Source organism: Scyliorhinus torazame, chromosome 9 (genome assembly GCF_047496885.1).
Source record: "Scyliorhinus torazame isolate Kashiwa2021f chromosome 9, sScyTor2.1, whole genome shotgun sequence".
Lineage (NCBI taxonomy): Eukaryota > Metazoa > Chordata > Chondrichthyes > Carcharhiniformes > Scyliorhinidae > Scyliorhinus > Scyliorhinus torazame.
Window position 1 is genome coordinate 35,308,414 of NC_092715.1, and position 20,192 is coordinate 35,328,605.

Below are 20,192 nucleotides of genomic sequence, written 5' to 3' on the forward strand. Positions count from 1 at the left end.
TGTTTGGCCATTTAATGGGTCATAGATCATAGACTCTACAGTGCAGAAGGACGCCATCCGGCCCATCGGGTCTATCCTTGTAACCCACTAAGCCCACCTTCGGACACTAAGGGGAAATTCAGCATGGCCAATCCACCTAACCTGCACATCTTTGGACTGTGGAAGGAAACCGGAGCACCCAGAGGAAAACAACGCAGACACGAGGAGATCCTGCAAACTCCACACAGTCACCCGAGGCCCCTATTGAACCCAAGTCCCTGGTGCTGTGAGGCGGCAGTGCTAACCACTGTGCCACCATGCCGCAGTGGAAGGCCGTGAGTGCAAAATGGAAATGCACCTCCTCCGGTGCCAGAGTCCTCGTTGTGAGGATCACAGGAAAATTGCATTTCCTCCCATACATAATTTTCACCTGTTGGTGCGGGTTTTTGGATCCCCTGAAAAAAGCCACTCCTTGTAGAGTTCATAGAATTTTTTATCATAGAATTTACAGTGCAGAAGGAGGCCATTCGGCCCATCGAGTCTGCACCGGCTCTTGGAAAGAGCTCCCTACCCAAGGTCAACACCTCCACCCTATCCCCATATCCCAGTAACCCCACCCAACACTAAGGGCAATTTTGGACACTAAGGGCAATTTAGCATTGCCAATCCACCTAACCTGCACATCTTTGGACTGTGGGAGGAAACCGGAGCACCCGGAGGAAACCCACGCACAGATGGAGAGGATGTGCAGACTCCGCACAGACAGTGACCCAAGCCGGAATCAAACCTGGGACCCTGGAGCTGTGAAGCAATTGTGCTATCCACAATGCTACCGTGCTGCCCAATAATTCATCATTCCCCGACTGGGAATCGAACTCGGGCCGCGGCGGTGAAAGCGCCGAATCCTAACCACTAGACCACCCGGGAAACTTCATGGGTGGGAATCTCTGTCTGACCGCCCCCGTTTTCCGGTGCAGCGAGCTCCTGCCGGCAGCTGGATCCTCCGCCCTGGCAGCTGACTAATGGGCTTTCCCATTATGGGAACTCCCACACCATTGGGAAGACCATGGAAGTGAGTACATTGCTGGCGAAACTTAGGATCCCGCTGACCGACAATCAATGAGTTTTGGGGGAAGCCTGCTGAAGTGTCAGGAACACTCTGAAAAGTAAGTGTAAAATATTTTGACTCCTTCAAACTGTCAGTAGTAGATGCTGTGTTCTAATTTGCATGTGTGTATGAATGCAATGATTCATTATAGGGATTTTCCCTGCAAAGGCGAGTCAATCCTTATATTGACCTCCATTGTGCAGGTGTATTCGTGCATCACAGTCTTTTTCCATTAAAGAAAGTTCCATAATACATTAAAAATGTAAAAAACAAAGGTCTCATTAGATTGTGCTGTCATGTTTTGTGCTGTGATTTAAAGCAACTGACAACTCTGCCTGTGGAAAAAAAACCTGCGTTGGCGGTATCCTCTGATTCGCCGGCAGCGCACCCACGCCCGACGGCGTGTGGCGGCCACAAAGGGAAACCCTATTGGCCGGCTGCGGGAACGGAGAATCCCGCTGCCAGCGAGGGCATGCTGCACACGAAAACGCGGCTGGCTGGCCGGAGAATCCCGCCCCCTGTTTTTGAAAGGTGGAAAAAAACGTCTGCACCTGCTCCTCTCGTTTAATTGACAACCACGGTGATGTGCAATCGATAGAAGACAAACTTCTGTTTTGTCAGTTCTGAGCATTATAGTTGGGGCCTTTAGATTAGGGTAAGAGCTGGGTTGCTGCGCTGGAAAATAGAGGCAGGCCTTGTAACCAACCTACTTCTCCCCATGCACTCCCAAAGCACCTCATCGTAGCTCACAAAGCATGCTGTGAGACTGAACCCTGTGTGAAAAGTCACTCACAGGTTGGATGTGCATTTCGGAAGGCACAGAAGTGCTCAGGTTTGGTATTCTGGAGCCCATAGGAAAATTTGGCCTCAAGTGCTTCAAGTTAAAGTCAGTTGATAAGGATTTAAAACCCATTGTTGTTTCCACATCCCTTTCACCTTTGAGATGCCTGTGCTCTTCTGATTCAGTCCACTTGTGTGTTATAGGTGGCTGCAGCGTTGTGAGCCTCGGCCCTATACCTTGGAGCACCCATCCTGAACATCTCTGTCTCACTACCTTGCATTCATCTTTGAAGAAGTGACTGTAATGCTACTTTGAGAAAGAGATATGGTACCACCATCCAGCATGCATGGCATGCAATGACAAGGCTACATTGTCATTGAAAATTACAGCAGTTTTTATTTGTTTATCTAGCAATGGGTGGTAAGTAACAGAGAGAGTGCTTCAACTGTATTCATTCTGTATACACCTCTCGCTGCCTCAGGAAGGCAGACAGCATTATCAGAGACCCCTCCCACCCAGGCATTTCCTTCTTCCAGATCCTTCCATCAGGCAGAAGGTACAGAAGTCTGAAGACTCTCACATCCAGACAAAGGAGCAGCTTCTTCCACACAGCTACAAGACTCCTCAACGACTCCCCCTCGGACTGATCTGTTCCCTGTAAGAACACTATTCACAACACCCTATGCTGCTCTTGCTCATGTATTTGCTTTGTTTGGCCCCTTGTTCCGCACTGTAACCAATCACTGTTTGTCGATATACCATTTGTCAATCTTCTCTGTTGATTATTCTTTTGTCTACTATGTACGTTCCCTCGGCCGCAGAAAAATACTTTTCACTGTACTTCGGTACATGTGACAATAAATCAAATCAAATCAAAATCAAAACTTGGAGGTGCCCCCCCTCATCAACTCTGTTAAATTTTAAATAAAAGTTGCTTTCTGCAGCGAGGCACCACTAGAAGGTGTGTGTGTGTTGTGGGGGTGGTGGTTAGGAAATTCCTTTACAGGGTGGCTTTCATACCCAGACATTGCAACGATGATAAGGTGCAAGTGACAATTTATTCGCCCTGTGAAACGAACCAGACCCTGGGAGCAAACCGAATTCTGGAAAAAGTTTATTTGCATAAATTATACAACAAAATATTTACAAATACATGTACACTGTAAATTGCACATTAATCACTGACTCCGCTTGCATATTATTAAAATAGGACAAAATACATTAAAATTCACTTTGTGATATATTTCATGCAATGTTAACTCTATTTATGAATCAATTACAACTATACACAAGTGAAGAAATATTTAAATTTCAGTGTTTGGCTGACTTGCGAGACAATATTCCAAAATCTTTGCCTCAAAATAGTTTTCACCTATAAAGTACAGGCTCGAAGAACACTTCTTCAGAAATACTCAATATCCGTAATATAAACATACTGAAAATATCAAGTCATGGTTGAACTAATGCAGCATTAAGATGATATAGCTGTGCTCACCATTGCATAAATTGTATAGCTTATGGATGGCAATGTCTTATTGGCACATAGTCATTTTATGACACATATTGTTACATTTCTTTTTTCATCGTTTCAGTGCATTATCATACATCTTAGGGAAACCAGCTGCAGAGTGAGTACATTAAGATGACAGACATCCCAATTGCTCCACTGCTGAACTATAATCATGAACGCTTAACTGTAAAAAAAACTGAGGCTGCTGCGTCCTAAGCAGAAAATGCTTAACACCTTCGGTTGGCCTACCTTTCCGTGTGGGGTACTTCATGTTGATTAATAGCTTCTTCCAATATTCGCACTTTAAGTCATTTTAAGCCATTACCGGGCAGTGGTCACTGTCCCCTGAAACTTCAAGAACTTCAGTGTTGATGCAAGTCTACTTGGCAAACGATTGATAGGATCAATATTGTGCATTGTTTTGCACTGCATTGTCAATCACTACATCGTCCTGAACTGGACGCCATAGAGGTTTGCGGCGCAGAGAAAGGGTATTTGGCCCGTTGCTGCCGTGCTATCTCATTTTAGCTTTCTCGGGTAATTCAAATGGATCCTGCTGCCTTGTAATCTCTCGCATTCTGTTTCTTTTAAAAAAATTAATTTAGAGTACCTAATTCTTTTTTTTTTCCAATTAAGGGGCAATTTAGTGTGACCAATCCACCTCACCTGTATATCTTTGGGTTGTGGGAGTGAGACCCACGCGGACACGGGGAGAATGTGCAAACTCCACACAGACAGTGACCCGGGGCTGGGATCGAACCCGGGTCCTCAGCGCCATGAGGCAGCAGTGCTAACCACTGCAACACCGTGCTGCCCCCCCATACTGTTTCCAGCTTTTTGATTCACTTGTTTCTCGAAAGAAGCAATGACAATTCCGGCAGGTATTCCCTGTGGCTAAAACATTCCATAGTCCAACAACCATCTGCACCAAGACATTCCTTCCAGCCTTTTCCGGTTAAACATTCAATATTGACTCTTTTAATTGTTTAAAAATCTCCCAATTTATTACATCTGCATGGATTCAATAGTACTATGATGAGAATCGTACCAAGCCCATTCCAATTTCATAACTATCTATATGGATTCTGTACAGCCCCAGAGCATTCTTTGATAGATAATCCCATTTCATGATAATCCCATTCCTCCTTCTTTACTCTCCAGCTCTATAAGAAATTGTGCACCAGTCAAATTTAATACCCGATCGATATCGACTTCCCCCATCACTATTAAAACTGGTGGAGTAGAGGTAATGTCGCTGGACTAATAGTTGAGAGGTCCCGGCGGATGCTCTGGGGGTATGAGGTCAAATCCCACCACAGCAGCTTGTGCAACTTAAAGCCAGCCATAGATCGGCAAATGAAAGCTTATCTCAGGAATGAGCACTCTCATAATGATCCAGAGGGCACAGATTCAAATGAATGGACAAAAGGAGTAGAGGTGACGTGAGGGAAGGTTTCATCACCCAGAGTCTGGAACAAACTCCCTGAGAGGGTCGTGGATGCAGGCGGAGTCGAGGTATTCAAAAAGGAATTGGATGGCTATCTGAAAAGAAGGAAATGTGCAAGGTTATGGGGCTGGGGCAGTGGAGTGGGGGACTAGGCAGAATGTTCTATGAGAGAGCCAGTACAGACTCAGTGGGCTGAATGGCCTCCTTCTGCACTGATGGGGACTATGAAACAATTATCGATTGTCATCGGGGGTAGGCCGTAAAGTCAAGTTGAGGTAAAAATCAGATCAGTCATGTTCTTATTGAATGGCAGTGTATGCTCTAGAGGCCCCCTCCTAATTCATATGTTTTTACATCATGAAAGCCCATCTGGTTCACTGATCTCCTTTAGGGAAGAAAATCTGCTGGTCCACAAGTGACTCCAGACCCCAATGTGGTTAACTCTTAGCTGCCCCCTGAAATGGGTTTGCAAAGCCACTCCATTGAAAAACAACTAGGGATGGGTAGCAAATGCTGGCCGGGCCAGGGACACCCACATCCCGTGAAAGAATTAAAAATCTACTTGAAGATATTACTTTCGGGGCAGCACAGTGGCGCAGTGGGTAGCACAGCTGCCTCATGGCGCCGAGTCCCAGGGTCAATCCTGGCTCTGGGTCACTGTCCGTGTGGAGTTTGCACATTCACCCCGTGTTTGCGTGGGTTTCACCCCCACAAACCCAAAGATGTGCAGGGTAGGTGGTTTGGTCATGCTAAAATTGCCCCTTAATTGGAAGAAATGCATTGGGTAGGCTAAATTTATATTAAAAAATATATTAATTTCATTTGGGTCTTTGCAACAAAACAATTGTACAATATTCATGTAACACATTAAGATAGATTTCCAAAAGGTTCAGAATTAATGGCTGTGATGGGATGAGGAGGAATTTCCTCTCTCAGAGCGTAGTGAATCTGTGGGATTCTTTACCGCAGAGAGCTTCAGAGGCTGGGTCATTAAATATGTTCAAGACCGAGACAGATTTTTAATCCGTGAGGGAATCAAGGTTTATGGGGATGAGGCGGGAAAGTGGAGTTGAGGATCTTCACATCAGATCAGTCATCATCTCATTAAATGGCGGAGCAGACTCGATGGGCCGAATGGCCTACTTCTGCTCCGACGTTTTGCGAGTGCAACCAACTGGATAAATGAGGCAGAGAAAAAAAACATCTCTGTTGCATGAGATTTACACCCATTTAGCACCCCAATCAACCTCCCATCTGGGTTTTGTGCTGATGCGAGAAGATTTTGCCGATTTGAAAATTGAAAAATACGACGTTTTCACCAAAGTTTAGAACTCAGTTAGACACAAACTCATATAGAATAGCTGGCCCTGGCTGTTGGTGTGCTGTTTGCAGAAATGCATTCAAGGTGACCATCCGTCAGGCTCTTCCAGTATTTTGAGGGCATGTCGCAGCCTATTTTCTCCTGTATCTATTTAGTTTATCAACTAACGTTGTGCCAAGAGTTTCAGCATTATGTTTTTTTTTTGTTGCATGTTCATAATATTGGGACACTAGGTTTTTTACTTGTTCTTGGAAAATCAGCATGATTGGAAATGCAAGAACACTTGACCATAACAAATTGCTATTGAGAAAATGATAATATGCCATCTTCTTTAACTGTTGCAGCCAGTGTGGTGTGCGTACAATCACAATGCTTTTTTTCTGTTTGATATATCTGAGTGGACATTTCAGAGTGGAGTTAAGGGTCAACCATATTACTATGGATCTGGAGTCACATGTAGGCCAGGCCAGGCCAGGTAAGGGTGGCAGGTTTCCTTCCCGAAAGGATGAATCAGGTGAATTGTTTACGACCCAGTAGCTTCATGTTCATTGTTAATGAGCCTAGCTCTTTATTCCAGATTTATTAATCAATTTAATTGTGCTCTGGTGGGATTTGAACTCACAACGGATCTTTTACAGAGTGGCAGTTGCCCAGTTCACCAGTCAGGAAGTTGGGCTCAACCCAACCGTGGCCTGTTATGGGAGCACTGGCCCGCTTTAACATTGGGAAGGCAATTAGCTGCCTGGCTTGGGTTCGCCTGTACATTTAAGAGACGGTGTCCCACCCCCAAGCGCTGTCTGGTCAATCGGAGGGCCAGCACCTTTTCCGTCCTGGAGGCCCCATCGGGAGCAGTGGCCTCTCAAGGATCGGTAACGGTGCAGGAGCAGTATTGATGGAGCAGGCACCGAAATGGAGGTGAGTGGGATCGCTGCAGTCAGGCAGGCCCTGGCATGGTGGGCATCAGGGTTGGTGAGAGCAAGATATTGGATGTCATAGGGGTGGCCCATGGCACTAGACCAGGCCCTGCATGGGACACAGGATGCCCGTTTAGGAGTTTCCCCCAGATTCCACAAGGAGGCCGCCAGGACTTATCTGGTTGTCCCCCTGTGTGGTAGAGGGCCCATCCATCACTGATAAAATGCCTGCGGCAGCAACAAGTGATGGGCAAGCCACCCTCAGTTCTTCTATCAGATGTTACAGCCCCCAGGCCTCTCTTTTGCGCTCTGTAAAGTTCCCACCCATGTCTCTGGAGCATTAGTTTGGGCCTATGGATTGCTGATCCAGTAATGTTATCACAATACTACCACCCCTCTGTTCTTAACCAGGAAAAGTTTTATCCACCCCCAAATCTTCCTCCTCTGCTTCCAGCCAGACATAATGCCCTTTGTAAAGGAACAGTTGGCCGCTCTTGCACTTCACCAGCTCATCAAACAGAGATCATAGAATTTTAGAATTTTACAGTGCCGAAGGAGGCAATTCGGCCCATGGAGTCTGCACCGGCCCTTACAAAGAGCACCCGACCCAAGCCCACGTATCTACCCTATCCCTGTAACCCCCACTTAACATTTTTTGGACACTAAGGGCAATTTATCATGGCCAATCCACCTAACCCGCACATCTTTGGACTGTGGGAAAAAAACGGAGCACCCGGAGGAAACCCACGCACACACGGGGAGAATGCGCAGACTCCACACAGACAGTGACCCAGCTGGGAATTGAACCTGGGACCCTGGAGCTGTGAAGCAACTGTGCTAACCGCTGTGCTACCATGCTGTGCAGGGAGCATGATGCCTTGCTATAACCTGGCCAAAGGCGCAGTTTGCTGGATCTACTTTGACTGTGGGAGCCACTGACAATGCCAGGCGACTCTATGCCTCAACCACCTGAAATATAATCCTATTTACTTTTCAATTTTTACTTCTAGAAAGGAAAATGACTCCACCCCTTTATTTCCATCAATCACCTTCTGAGAGTGGTCTGTGCGAGCATTCCCGTCACCAGGCCCTGTGTAGGGTGGAAGCTCACCCATTCTACTTAATGCAGCTGTCTCTCCATAAATATCATAACTGGCAGAGGAATGATAATGGTGAACTCACCAACTTGATGATTGCTCCAAAAATGTACCAATGTACTGAAACTCAAACCAATGCAACTGAAAAGCTGCGATATAAGGTCATCCAACTGTTCCACGGTGAAACCATGCCAGATGCAACATTTTCGGAGTTCAAAGGTACCCAAATTAGATTACATTCATCAATATAACAAGTGTACAGATTAAAATACGGTTTACTGCAAAAACACTTTCCACTGTTGTGACTTGAAGTTTTGAGGATTGGGTGACTTAAGTGGACAAAGAAAGAAGATATTTTGTCCGCATAACTTGCACACTCCTTCTCCTGCAACATTACTGCCAATGCAACACTGACATTTCTGTTCAGTTCTCATTGTACTTCAATTTGAAGCTGAAGGAAGATACCTCAGCAAATCGCTTGAATTTGGGATGTCAAAACTGTGGAAAATACACGGCAGGTTACAGGAAAAAGGACAACAGATTAACGATTCGGTGTAACCTTTATCAGAACTGGAGGGGTGTTTGCCTCAGCCTCCTGTGCCCTTCACTCCATTTATCTCCAATTGCTACTTCATTGGCCATTCGACCTGTTCCGACCTTCATTGAGAGTGTGGCTGTTTTGTACCTTAACTTCATCTGCTCGTCTTGTCTCCACATTCTTTAATACCCCTTAGCCAGCAAAGAATCTTCTCATCTCTTCCCAACATTTTAGGGAAAATTCCAACATTGGAATCCGTCTCCATGTGGGAGTGTGGATTATAGAATTGGGATCGAAGCTCTCTCTCCATCTGATCTAGGCCTTTTTCATAGAATCACAAATATTTGCAGCCATTTTGCCCAACGTACCAACAAGTAGACATCCGGCCTAACCCCACTCTCCAGTTCTTGTCCCTTGGTATTGTAGCTTACAGTACTTCAAGTGCATATTCAAATCTTTTTTCAATGGTATAAGGGTTTCTGCCTCTCTCACCCTTTCAGGCAAATTCCAGAACCCCCAACCCACTCTCAGGGTGAGAAACTTTCCCTCAAATCCCCTCGAGCCCTTCCACCTCTTACCCTAAATCTAGGAGTAACCAAGGGGGAAAGGGCCTTCCTATCCACTCCATGCCCACTTCTCATCATTTCATACACTTCAATTCGGTCCCCACAGCCCCTTCTGTTCCAAGGAATGCAACCCTAGCCTAAATAATCTTTTATCATTATTGTTTTCACTAGAAGAACCAAAGTGCCGAATTTTATTAAGCTCATGAAGTGATTCTGTGGTTCCCCATTCCTACCACTCCCCCTCCCGCCCGACCTCCTACTGTCCCATCCAGTCAGACAGTCTCTTTCCTGGCGGGATCTTTTGGAACCATCGATTTCAACTGGATTTTGTGTGCCCCGCATACTCCACCGCAGGGGTATGCTCCCCGAGTTGGCGGGGAGGTTGCCATTGGCAGGACCGGAAGATCCCGCCGTTGGGAAGGGCCCGAACATTTGGGCCGATATTTTTGAAGAAAAGGAAAGGAAAAAGACACCTTTTTTTTAGTGCCTTTACAAGTATTCTCCCAGTTGCTTACAGCAGCATCCAGGGCAGTGACCTTTAAATTCCTGGAGCGTTGGCAACCATGATTCGGGGGAATTTTGCAAGCTGAGTGTCTGATGAATGACCACACCAAAGACATTAACCCATTTTTCTGTTTCAATTGCTGATCCACCAGTTGTGTATTTTCCATCACTGTTTGCCAATTCCAGCATTATTTTTGTTGTATCTTGTTAAACCAATGCCAGACAAAATCAGGCCTTCTCAACGAAATCAATCATTTTTCAATGCATGGATATCACCTCTAAACAAGGGTGAATTGCACAAGAGGCACAGGTGCCTTGGTTGTAGCAGAATGCAGGCAATGAGTGCCCCTGGAATTTGCAATTCTCATACAAAATCTTACGGAGAGATGAATGCTTGTCCGGTGACCGTTTTAAGTGGCTAACTTTAAAAAAAAAGTAATCAGGAAATTGCTGAAGCTAGCTGTAAACATTTTCGGATAATAAACCCCTATTCGGGGTGATTCGGCAGCATGAAATTAACACTGTGCCAATGCCCCAAGCTTTGGCCTGAAATTCCTCGCCCCCCCACCCCTACAATTTTAACAGACATTTATTTTTGAACGGTGTGACGGAAATCAGTGCACAGTGGGGGTACTCCTTCACCAATCGTGCCCCAGTTAGCGATGGTTCTCCGACTGGAGCTATTTGCTCAATCCCATTTCCATTCCCTTTTCCTTCTTAAAATACCGGACAATTGAATTTGATACAAACAAGGTAAGCATTTATAGCGCAATATTACACAGTGTTATTTCCACACAGCTCAACATGATACAAATGGGTTGCTTTCAACTGCCAGAAAATATCTTTGATTGAAAAGTGTTTCCTCGCACATGGTGTTACAAGCAGCATCATAGACATTTGCTCAGTGGTTCTTTTCAATGTTCACTAAGAAAGTACCATTTACTGATGGACGGAAATAAAAACTGACATTAACCTCTGGTAAGAAATAACATGCAACATCCACAGAAATAGAGGAAGTAACTGTGGAATAGGTTTCTTCTACGGTAAAAGACACCTCGCGGCTGTAGATTTGTTTTAAAAAAAAAAGAAAAACGTCCACTTGTTGTTTGCTAGTAAATCTCAGGCTGCTTGTAAAACTGTTGGATGAAAATTCATCTGTTTTGTACATGTTTTGCTCCCTTAAAAGTAAAAAGTCTTTGCACATGTTTAGCACAGGGCTAAATCACTGGCATTGAAAGCAGACCGAGGCAGGCCAGCAGCACGGTTCGATTCCCGTAACAGCCTCCCCGAACAGGCGCCGGAATGTGGCGACTAGGGGCTTTTCACAGTAACTTCATTTGAAGCCTACTTGTGACAATAAGCGATTTTCATTTCATTTCACATGTGCAAGGACTAAGGGCACACTGGCCTTCAATGTGATGTTCTAAGGCTTGACTTCAATCAGACCAGGTTGGCTTTTACCTGGCAATAGTCTGGCTGACTGGAAGCCTATCTATAGACAGTGGGACCTGCATGGAGCATGCCGAGAGCGTCGTCCCAGGAAAATCTGATTTGACAAATCCTGTTCCACAGAGAAGTGAAAGACGGGAGCTTTTCTCTTGGCGCGTACCCTCTGGGGAGAGAGTAATTTTGACTTTGGGCGGGATTATGAAATGGGAGATGTTAGTTGAGCTAATACATTGGTCCTGATATTCATTCCTATTGACCGTCACCAGAACGAATAAAGTTGGCTGATATGATGTAAGCCATGATGCACTGCTGCCCAATGTCAAAATTGCCCCTTTGGGTCTCTCCATATTGCACTGTGTGACAGCAAACAAACTCTGTGCCAAGTATGAAAATTAGAGTGTGCTACTTGGAGTTCACACTTCCGAAACAAGAAATCCCCAGTAAGTGCAAAAGCGCCTTAGGTCGTACTCCTGCAACCTAACACTTGAAAACACTTTATTGTGTACCTTGTACCTATCTCATCAATGACTTTTGAGAATTCCTAAGTAAGTTGGAATGGATGCTCCTTAAGCGTTCACGAAATAGTGTCCAAATATTTTTGAGCTTCCCAAATGAACTCTTATTTTTGCACATTCAACCCCATCTGTGTTGTTATATCACTTGCTTAAGGTCTCTAAGTCTACATCGTGGCAGTAATCAGAAGTAAGCCAGGAATGGCAGCAATGGCTTTGGTGACCAGGCCCAGACCTTGAACTGGTCAACCTTTTTTCAGAGGATCTACTTCTGCGCTCCTCAGCTGGTGTGAAGGGGGCAGGTGACAATGGAAGTCAGGTATAAATGAAGGTGTAAGATTTGTGGGCATGATGCTGTTCATCGTTCCCTCATATGCAAAGTCTAAGAACCAGAAATGGATAACAGTCTGAACTTACCTTGTGGTCATTGAATATTTTAATCGGGAGCACAGATGGTAAAACATGAGTATCAGCGTCAATGAATGTAATACACTGCTACAGCGTGCAATACATCTTACCTTTAAAAAACTGCATCACCAGAGTTAAGCAGGAAGGCTGTAAAATGCACGTGTTGGTTCTTATTATAGAAACACCTCAAAAATTTGCCTTGTGTCATTTGATATCATTCACAGATGGTTTAGGAGCTCAGTTAGCATTTTCACACAATCGCAGGGAGCACTTTCCTGAATTTCCCCTAAATCTAACAGCACTGATCCAAATATATATATAATAATATATATATTTATATAATATATATTATATTGATATATATACATAAAATATTCAAGTAAAAATTGAAACAGATATATCCCTACTTTATTGAAGCCCAGAGTCAGCTCAAGATTTCTAATTCTCTCATTCTTTTGTCGGTGGCAAAATGATTGACCTGTTTCAGTTTCCCCTGTCTTCCTTCCAGACCCAAGCTTTGTATATTCCTGTTTTCCTTTCCTTTCTCGCCTACTTTATTTTGAACCTTGCCGCTGCAGTGCAATGGGCCTGGACCCTTGACCCAACTTTCTTCATTAAAATGTAATAAATCTCGATTGGAAAGTGCACACAGCGTGCCATGAATTTCACATTTCCATTTCTCCGCTTTGTTCCTCCTCCCTGAGAACCACTCCTCTGGAGTTTGCCAAGATCTATTTCCAGGTCTGTTGTAGAGTTCGAACCTTTATCCTTCAATAGACGCCCAATGAGAGTTTGAGAGGGGCCAAGGGTGAGAGATCTTAAAGCGTGCTTATTATTTGCAGTGCAAGACTTCTTTTTCATTCCATTTACATTATGTGTTCACATAAGAGAGACAGTTATTTGAATACACAGGAAAGTAAGCCCACGGAACGCTCCCCCCCCCCCCCTCCAAAAAAAATAATCCAATTCAACACTGTCAAACGTAAGGAATTGTTTGAGTAAGGAAGAGCTGGGCTATCGAACAAGAAATGGAGAAAACGGGCGAAGGGGTGGAATTGGACGCTTGAACACTTACACTATCTTATCAGCTGAGAAATTACTTTCTCATTCCCCGTTTGAATAAATTTGGACGATAAAAAGAAAATGGGTTATGACTGAAAAATATACTGTGTACTTCCAATTACTTTTGCCCTCTCTTCCAGATAATTGTTTTTTTTCCCACAACAGTTGCCGGCAGTAATTTATTTATTGCTATTTTCAAATTGGGAGCAGCCAACTCCAAAACATTAACACAAGAAAGGAGAACTATTAACATATCGATTTCAGTCAATCTTTTACATTGTCATGTTTTCGCCCGTGTGAAAAATCCCTTCCCCAAGTGCTCTGTGCGATGTGAAAATGCAGAAAGCATTGGATAACTAATCTCTTATTATTCATTTGGGTTCCTCTTTAGATTTGCATAGTTCACCGTTCAGTGTATTTAAAATGAATCCTGGCCCAATGTGACCTCATTATTACACTAAGGTCCCCTTTCAATGTTACTGACATATGCCGTCTGCTTGAAGGCTACAACTATTGCTGTTGGTGTATGTCCTCGTGTCTAAGGATTTTGTAGATGACCCAATAGAAAATATTGAAAATTAAAAAGGCTAAAGGGAAGCCAGCCCGTGCCACTGTGTCGATCTTCTTCGCTCTGTCAATGAAGAGTTTTCTCATATCGTCTTGGTTCCTTGGTGCAGGCTGGGATGTGTTGATCGCACCTTTAGTTGTGACTCCATCTTTCGATTGTAGGCAAGGTCCCACCCCATATGCGGTGAAGCTAAAGCGACTCTCTCTCACCTCATCATCCTGTGAAGGTAGCAAAGTGTTCAGGTAAAATCCAGATGTCCGCATGGAATAAAAACATCAACAATATTACCACAGGATGCCAATGAACAATTCTGAACTACTTTCTCCCCCGCCCCCCCCCCCCCCCCCGCCTCCCGCCCCCATACAAGAGCAGAAGTAATTATCTAATATGTCTCTATTTCAATCTGCTCGTCTTTTAAAAAATTCAATCCACCAATCATACAATCTGTGGGACATTTTGCTCCGTGATAAATCCTGGCGACGTATAATTTGCACACGCCGTATAGACAGTGTGATATTGCAAAACACGCTTGTCTGGTTGGCCATAATCTTCATGCAAGAATTTTATTTTCCATTTTTAAGGGATGTTTCTGAGTGGCATATTTCAGTTTTACCCCCCCACCCCCCCAATTCTTTTAGGTGGTTTAATAAGGACACAGAGAGCCCACACCGAGGGAAAATATGAACAAAGTTTTATTTACACAACCATATATATGTACTTCCTGGAAGACAGCTACTAGGTTCCTGCTGGGTCGGTGCCTTACTGGCCGACCTTACATACATTGGGTAAGATATCCTACCTCTAGTGGGGGAGTTCGTACTCCACAAGGAGTACTGGGGAAGACAAGCAGTCCCACCCCATAGGCCTCTTGTGGGTTACCCAACATTTATATTTGACATTGTTTATTGTTTGCTTTTATAGAATCATAGAAGTTACAGTGCAGAAGGAGGCCATTCAGCCCATCGAGTTTGTACCAGCTCTTGGAAAGAGCACCCTACCCAAGCCCACACCTCCACCCTATCCCCATAACCCAGTAACCCCACCCAACACTAAGGGCAATTTTGGACACTAAGGGCAATTTAGCATGGCCAATCCACCTAACCTGCACATCTTTGGACTGTGGGAGGAAACCGGAGCACGCGGAGGAAACCCACTCACACACGGGGAGAACGTGTAGACTCCGCACAGTGACCCAAGCCGGGAATCGAACCTGGGATCCTGGAGCTGTGAAGCAATTGTGCTAACCACTATGTTACCGTGCTGCTTTCAGTCTCAGTGTTAGTAGTTAGATGACAACAGAAAATCAAATTATCGCAAGTAGTTTAAATATTGAGTCTTTTCAATATTTTTGAGTGTCTGTGCATTTACTGAAGTGCAGTTGATATCTCGTTGACAATTCAGTGCTAGATAATGAAAATAATTCTCAAGGCTAGGTACAGTTCAGTGACAATGTCAGCCTTGTGATGACACAACAACAGCCCAGATGGACTCTCAACTGCACTACATTTCCATCTCACCCACTGCTGATACAATCTCGTAAGCTCTCGCTCTCCCTCTCCATCATGAAGCAATCTTGTAAGCTCTCTCTCTCTCCCTCTCCATCACGAAGCAATCTCGTAAGCTCTTGCTCTCTCCCTCTCCATCACAAAACTGACAAGTACTATTATTGAGTTATGTATAAAGCATTCCAGCATTGACCCCAGACTCAATTTCACATTCAACGGCCATTAGAAAAACATAAACATTTTGTTTGGCCGTGGAGTCCAGGTCAACAGAGAATAACCACCTCTTCCAGCAAAGCACAGGGGAACTCCCTCCACCAAAAACCTATTGAGGCTCAGGTTGGGGGAACGTTAATTGAAGCTGTCAAATCTGCGATTGAAGGATTTTTGCTAAGACGAGGGAATTAAGAGTGATTGAAACATAGTTAAGTGCTGCTAAGTTGGAGCTCAGATGCAGACCAGCCATGATCTCAAAGAATGGCTGATAGACCTCCTTTACTTCCTATATTCTTTCCACTCTTATCTGCCTTATCTTGATTGAAATCATGATTGGACATTCTTCACAAAGGCAATTAGGAATGGAACAATAAATGCTGCTCTCGCACAAATCCCACAAATGAATTAAAAAAATAATTATTGTGTTTTGTGACTTTAAGAAATGAAGGAATTTAATTAACAATCAGGGTTATTAAGCAAATCTATGATATTTATGATGTGAAGATGCCGCCGTTGGACTGGGGTGGGCACAGTAAGAAGTCTTACAACACTAGGTTAAAGTCCAACAGGTTTGTTTGGAATCACTAGCTTTCGGAGCGCAGCTCCTTCCTCAGGTGAGTGGTCAGTACGATATTTATAACAAATTATTTTCAAATCTAATAGCCTGGAGAGTAGAAGTAGGCTTTGTTATTTGTAAATGGTGCGGGTGGCTTTATTTTATCCCCAGAATTGTACCTTCCATTTATCTCCTGTAGAACCAGCTCATGCATGTTTTCCGGTTGCAAGGCAGTGGTAGAACTCTGGCATCATTCTTCACAATGCCCTGGTGAAGTTCATGCTAAACTCGGGAGGGTTTAAACTAGTATGGCAGGGGGGTGGGCACGGGAGCAATAGGTCAGAAAGTGAGAGCATTGAGGGAGAACTAGGGAATAGGGACAGTGTGGCTCTGAGGCAGAGCAGACAGGGAGAGGTTGCTGAACACAGCGGGTCTGGTGGCCTGAAGTGCATATGTTTTAATGCAAGAAGTATTACGGGTAAGGCAGATGAACTTAGAGCTTGGATTAGTACTTGGAACTATGATGTTGTTGCCATTACAGAGACCTGGTTGAGGGAAGGGCAGGATTGGCAGCTAAACGTTCCAGGATTTAGATGTTTCAGGCGGGATAGAGGGGGATGTAAAAGGGGTGGCGGAGTTGCGCTACTGGTTAGAGAGGATATCACAGCTGTACTACGGGAGGACACCTCAGAGGGCAGTGAGGCTATATGGGTAGAGATCAGGAATAAGAAGGGTGCAGTCACAATGTTGGTGGTTTACTACAGGCCTCCCAACAGCCAGCGGGAGATAGAGGAGCAGATAGGTAGACAGATTTTGGAAAAGAGTAAAAACAACAGGGTTGTGGTGATGGGAGACTTCAACTTCCCCAATATTGACTGGGGCTCACTTAGTGCCAGGGGCTTAGACGGGGCAGAGTTTGTAAGGAGCATCCAGGAGGGCTTCTTAAAACAATATGTAGACAGTCCAACTAGGGAAGGGGCGGTACTGGACCTGGTATTGGGGAATGAGCCCGGCCAGGTGGTAGAAGTTTCAGTAGGGGAGCATTTCGGGAACAGTGACCACAATTCAGTAAGTTTTAAAGTGCTGGAGGACAAGGATAAGAGTGGTCCTAGGGTGAATGTGCTAAATTGGGGGAAGGCTAATTATAACAATATTAGGCAGGAACTGAAGAACCTAGATTGGGGGCGGATGTTTGAGGGCAAATCAACATCTGACATGTGCGAGGCTTTCAAGTGTCAGCTGAAAGGAATTCAAGACCGGCATGTTCCTGTGAGGAAGAAGGATAAATACAGCAATTTTCGGGAACCTTGGATAACGAGAGATATTGTAGGCCTCGTCAAAAAGAAAAAGGAAGCATTTGTCAGGGCTAAAAGGCTGGGAACAGACAAAGCCTGTGTGGAATATAAGGAAAGTAGGAAGGAACTTAAGCAAGGAGTCAGGAGGGCTAGAAGGGGTCACGAAAGGTCATTGGCAAACAGGGTTAAGGAAAATCCCAAGGCTATTTACACGTACATAAAAAGCAAGAGGGTAGCCATGGAAAGGGTTAGCCCACTGAAGGATAGGCAAGGGAATCTATGTGTGGAGCCAGAGGAAATGGGCGAGGTACTAAATGAATACTTTGCATCAGTATTCACCAAAGAGAAGGAATTGGTAGATGTTGAGTCTGGAGAAGGGTGTGTAGATAGCCTGGGTTACATTGAGATCCAAAAAGACGACATGTTGGGCGTCTTAAAAAATATTAAGGTAGATAAGTCCCCAGGGCCTGATGGGATCTACCCCAGAATACTGAAGGAGGCTGGAGAGGAAATTGCTGAGGCCTTGACAGAAATCTTTGGATCCTCACTGTCTTCAGGTGATGTCCCGGAGGACTGGAGAATAGCCAATGTTGTTCCTCTGTTTAAGAAGGGTAGCAAGGATAATCCAGGGAACAACAGGCCGGTGAGCCTTACTTCAGTGGTAGGGAAATTACTGGAGAGAATTCTTCGAGACAGGATCTACTCCCATTTAGAAGCAAATGGACATATTAGTGAGAGGCAGCATGGTTTTGTGAAGGGGAGGTCATGTCTCACTAACTTGATAGAGGTTTTCGAGGAGGTCACAAAGATGATTGATGCAGGTAGGGCAGTGGATGTTGTCTATGGACTTCAGTAAGGCCTTTGACAAGGTCCCTCATGGTAGACTAGTACAAAAGGTGAAGTCACACGGGATCAGGGGTGAGCTGGCAAGGTGGATACAGAACTTGCTAGGTCATAGAAGGCAGAGAGTAGCAATGGAAGGATGCTTTTCTAATTGGAGGGCTGTGACCAGTGGTGTTCTGCAGGGATCAGTGCTGGGACCTTTGCTGTTTGTAGTATAAATGATTTGGAGGAAAATGTAACTGGTCTGATTAGTAAGTTTGCAGATGACACAAAGGTTAGTGGAATTGCGGATAGCGATGAGGACTGTCAGAGGATACAGCAGGATTTAGATTGTTTGGAGACTTGGGCGGAGAGATGGCAGGTGGCGTTTAATCCGGACAAATGTGAGGTAATGCATTTTGGAAGGTCTAATGCAGGTAGGGAATATACAGTGATTGGTCGAACCCTCAAGGGTATTGAAAGTCAGAGAGATCTAGGTATACAGGTCCACAGGTCACTGAAAGGGGCAACACAGGTGGAGAAGGAAGTCAAGAAGGCATACGGCATGCTTGCCTTCATTGGCAGGGGCATTGAGTATAAGAATTTGCAAGTCATGTTGCAGCTGTAGAGAACCTTAGTTAGGCCACACTTGGAGTATAGTGTTCAATTCTGGTCGCCACACTACCAGAAGGATGTGGAGGCTTTAGAGAGGGTGCAGAAGATATTTACCAGAATGTTGCCTGGTATGGAGGGCATTAGCTATGAGGAGCGGTTGAATAAACTCGGTTTGTTCTCACTGGAACGACAGAGGTTGAGGGGCGACCTGATAAAGGTCTACAAAATTATGAGGGGCATAGACAGAATGGATAGTCAGAGGCTTTTCCCCAGGGTAGAGGGGTCAATTACTAGGGGGCATAGGTTTAAGGTGAGAGGGGCAAGGTTTAGAGTAGATGTACGAGGCAAGCTTTTTACACAGAGGGTAGTGGGTGCCTGGAACTCGCTACCGGAGGAGGTGGTGGAAGCAGGGACGATAGTGACATTTAAGGGGCATCTTGACAAATACATGAATAGGATGGGAATAGAGGGATACGGGCCCAGGAAGTGTAGAAGATTGTAGTTTAGTCGGGCAGCATGGTCGGCACGGGCTTGGAGGGCCGAAGGGCCTGTTCCTGTGCTGTACATTTCTTTGTTCTTTGTTCTTTGTTGTTCAGTCCAGATAAAGGACCAAATCGGGCTTTTCCATAATCTCCACAACATACGGCCCATTTTCCTATTGGCCTGGGTCTCAAAGGAGGGCAGGGAGAGGCGGTGATGCATAAGAAATGATTTAACGCAAACCTACAGAGGTTAATTCCAAATTTTAAATGTTGCTGCAGTTGGACGTTGAAGGATGTTGGAGCTCTTTTCTCTCGAAAAATGATGGCTTGTGACTGACCTTTACGGAGAGGTATGGTCAGGTCGGTTTTAGGGAAGGTGTTTTCACTTGTGGGGGAGTCCAAACTAACGGTTATCAAAACAGGACAGTCGCTGATAATTTCAATCAAGAATTCAGGAGCACTACTTTTACCCAGTGAGTGGTGAGAATGTTTCCACAAAGCGGGGCAACATTGATGCACCAAAGGGGAAGCTGGAGAAGGAGAAAGGAGTGGAAGGATATGCTGATTGGGTGAGACGAGAAAGGGTGGAGGGGGTGTTTGTGTGTAGCATAGACATGGGTACAGACCAATGGGGTCAATTAGCTTGATTGTGTGCAGCTCAACCTAGTCATTTCTTTTAGAGCGGTCGATACATAATTCTGCTGCATCACAAGATGGCAGCAGAGAGAGGCACAGATGTCGGCCAGATTTCTTCAGCGCAGGTCCAGTCATTTGGGAGGGAGGGGAAGAGATAGGTGGATGAATCGGCCAACATTCCTCTCGCGCACCTCCTACCACTCACGTAGAGGTTGGTTGGTGAAGTGTGACCCGACTGCCCTCTTGCTTTGGGAGCGGCTTATTGAACAAACATAGAACATAGAACAATACAGCGCAGTACAGG

At 44.9% G+C, this 20,192-nt stretch overlaps 1 protein-coding gene across 2 annotated transcripts in view; it reads right to left on the reverse strand.

The window, feature by feature from the left end:
- Positions 1-3,009: 3,009 nt before the first annotated feature.
- Positions 3,010-20,192, reverse strand: part of LOC140429149 (glycine receptor subunit alpha-3) — a 398,827-nt gene continuing 381,644 nt past the window's right edge. Inside the window, exon 8 of one of the 2 annotated variants that reach the window (XM_072515780.1) lies at positions 3,010-13,982. In XM_072515780.1, the coding sequence (XP_072371881.1) occupies positions 13,707-13,982 (276 nt within the window). In that variant the 3' untranslated portion in view covers positions 3,010-13,706. The remainder of the gene's footprint in view (positions 13,983-20,192) is intronic. The other variant, XM_072515779.1, reaches the window with a different exon arrangement.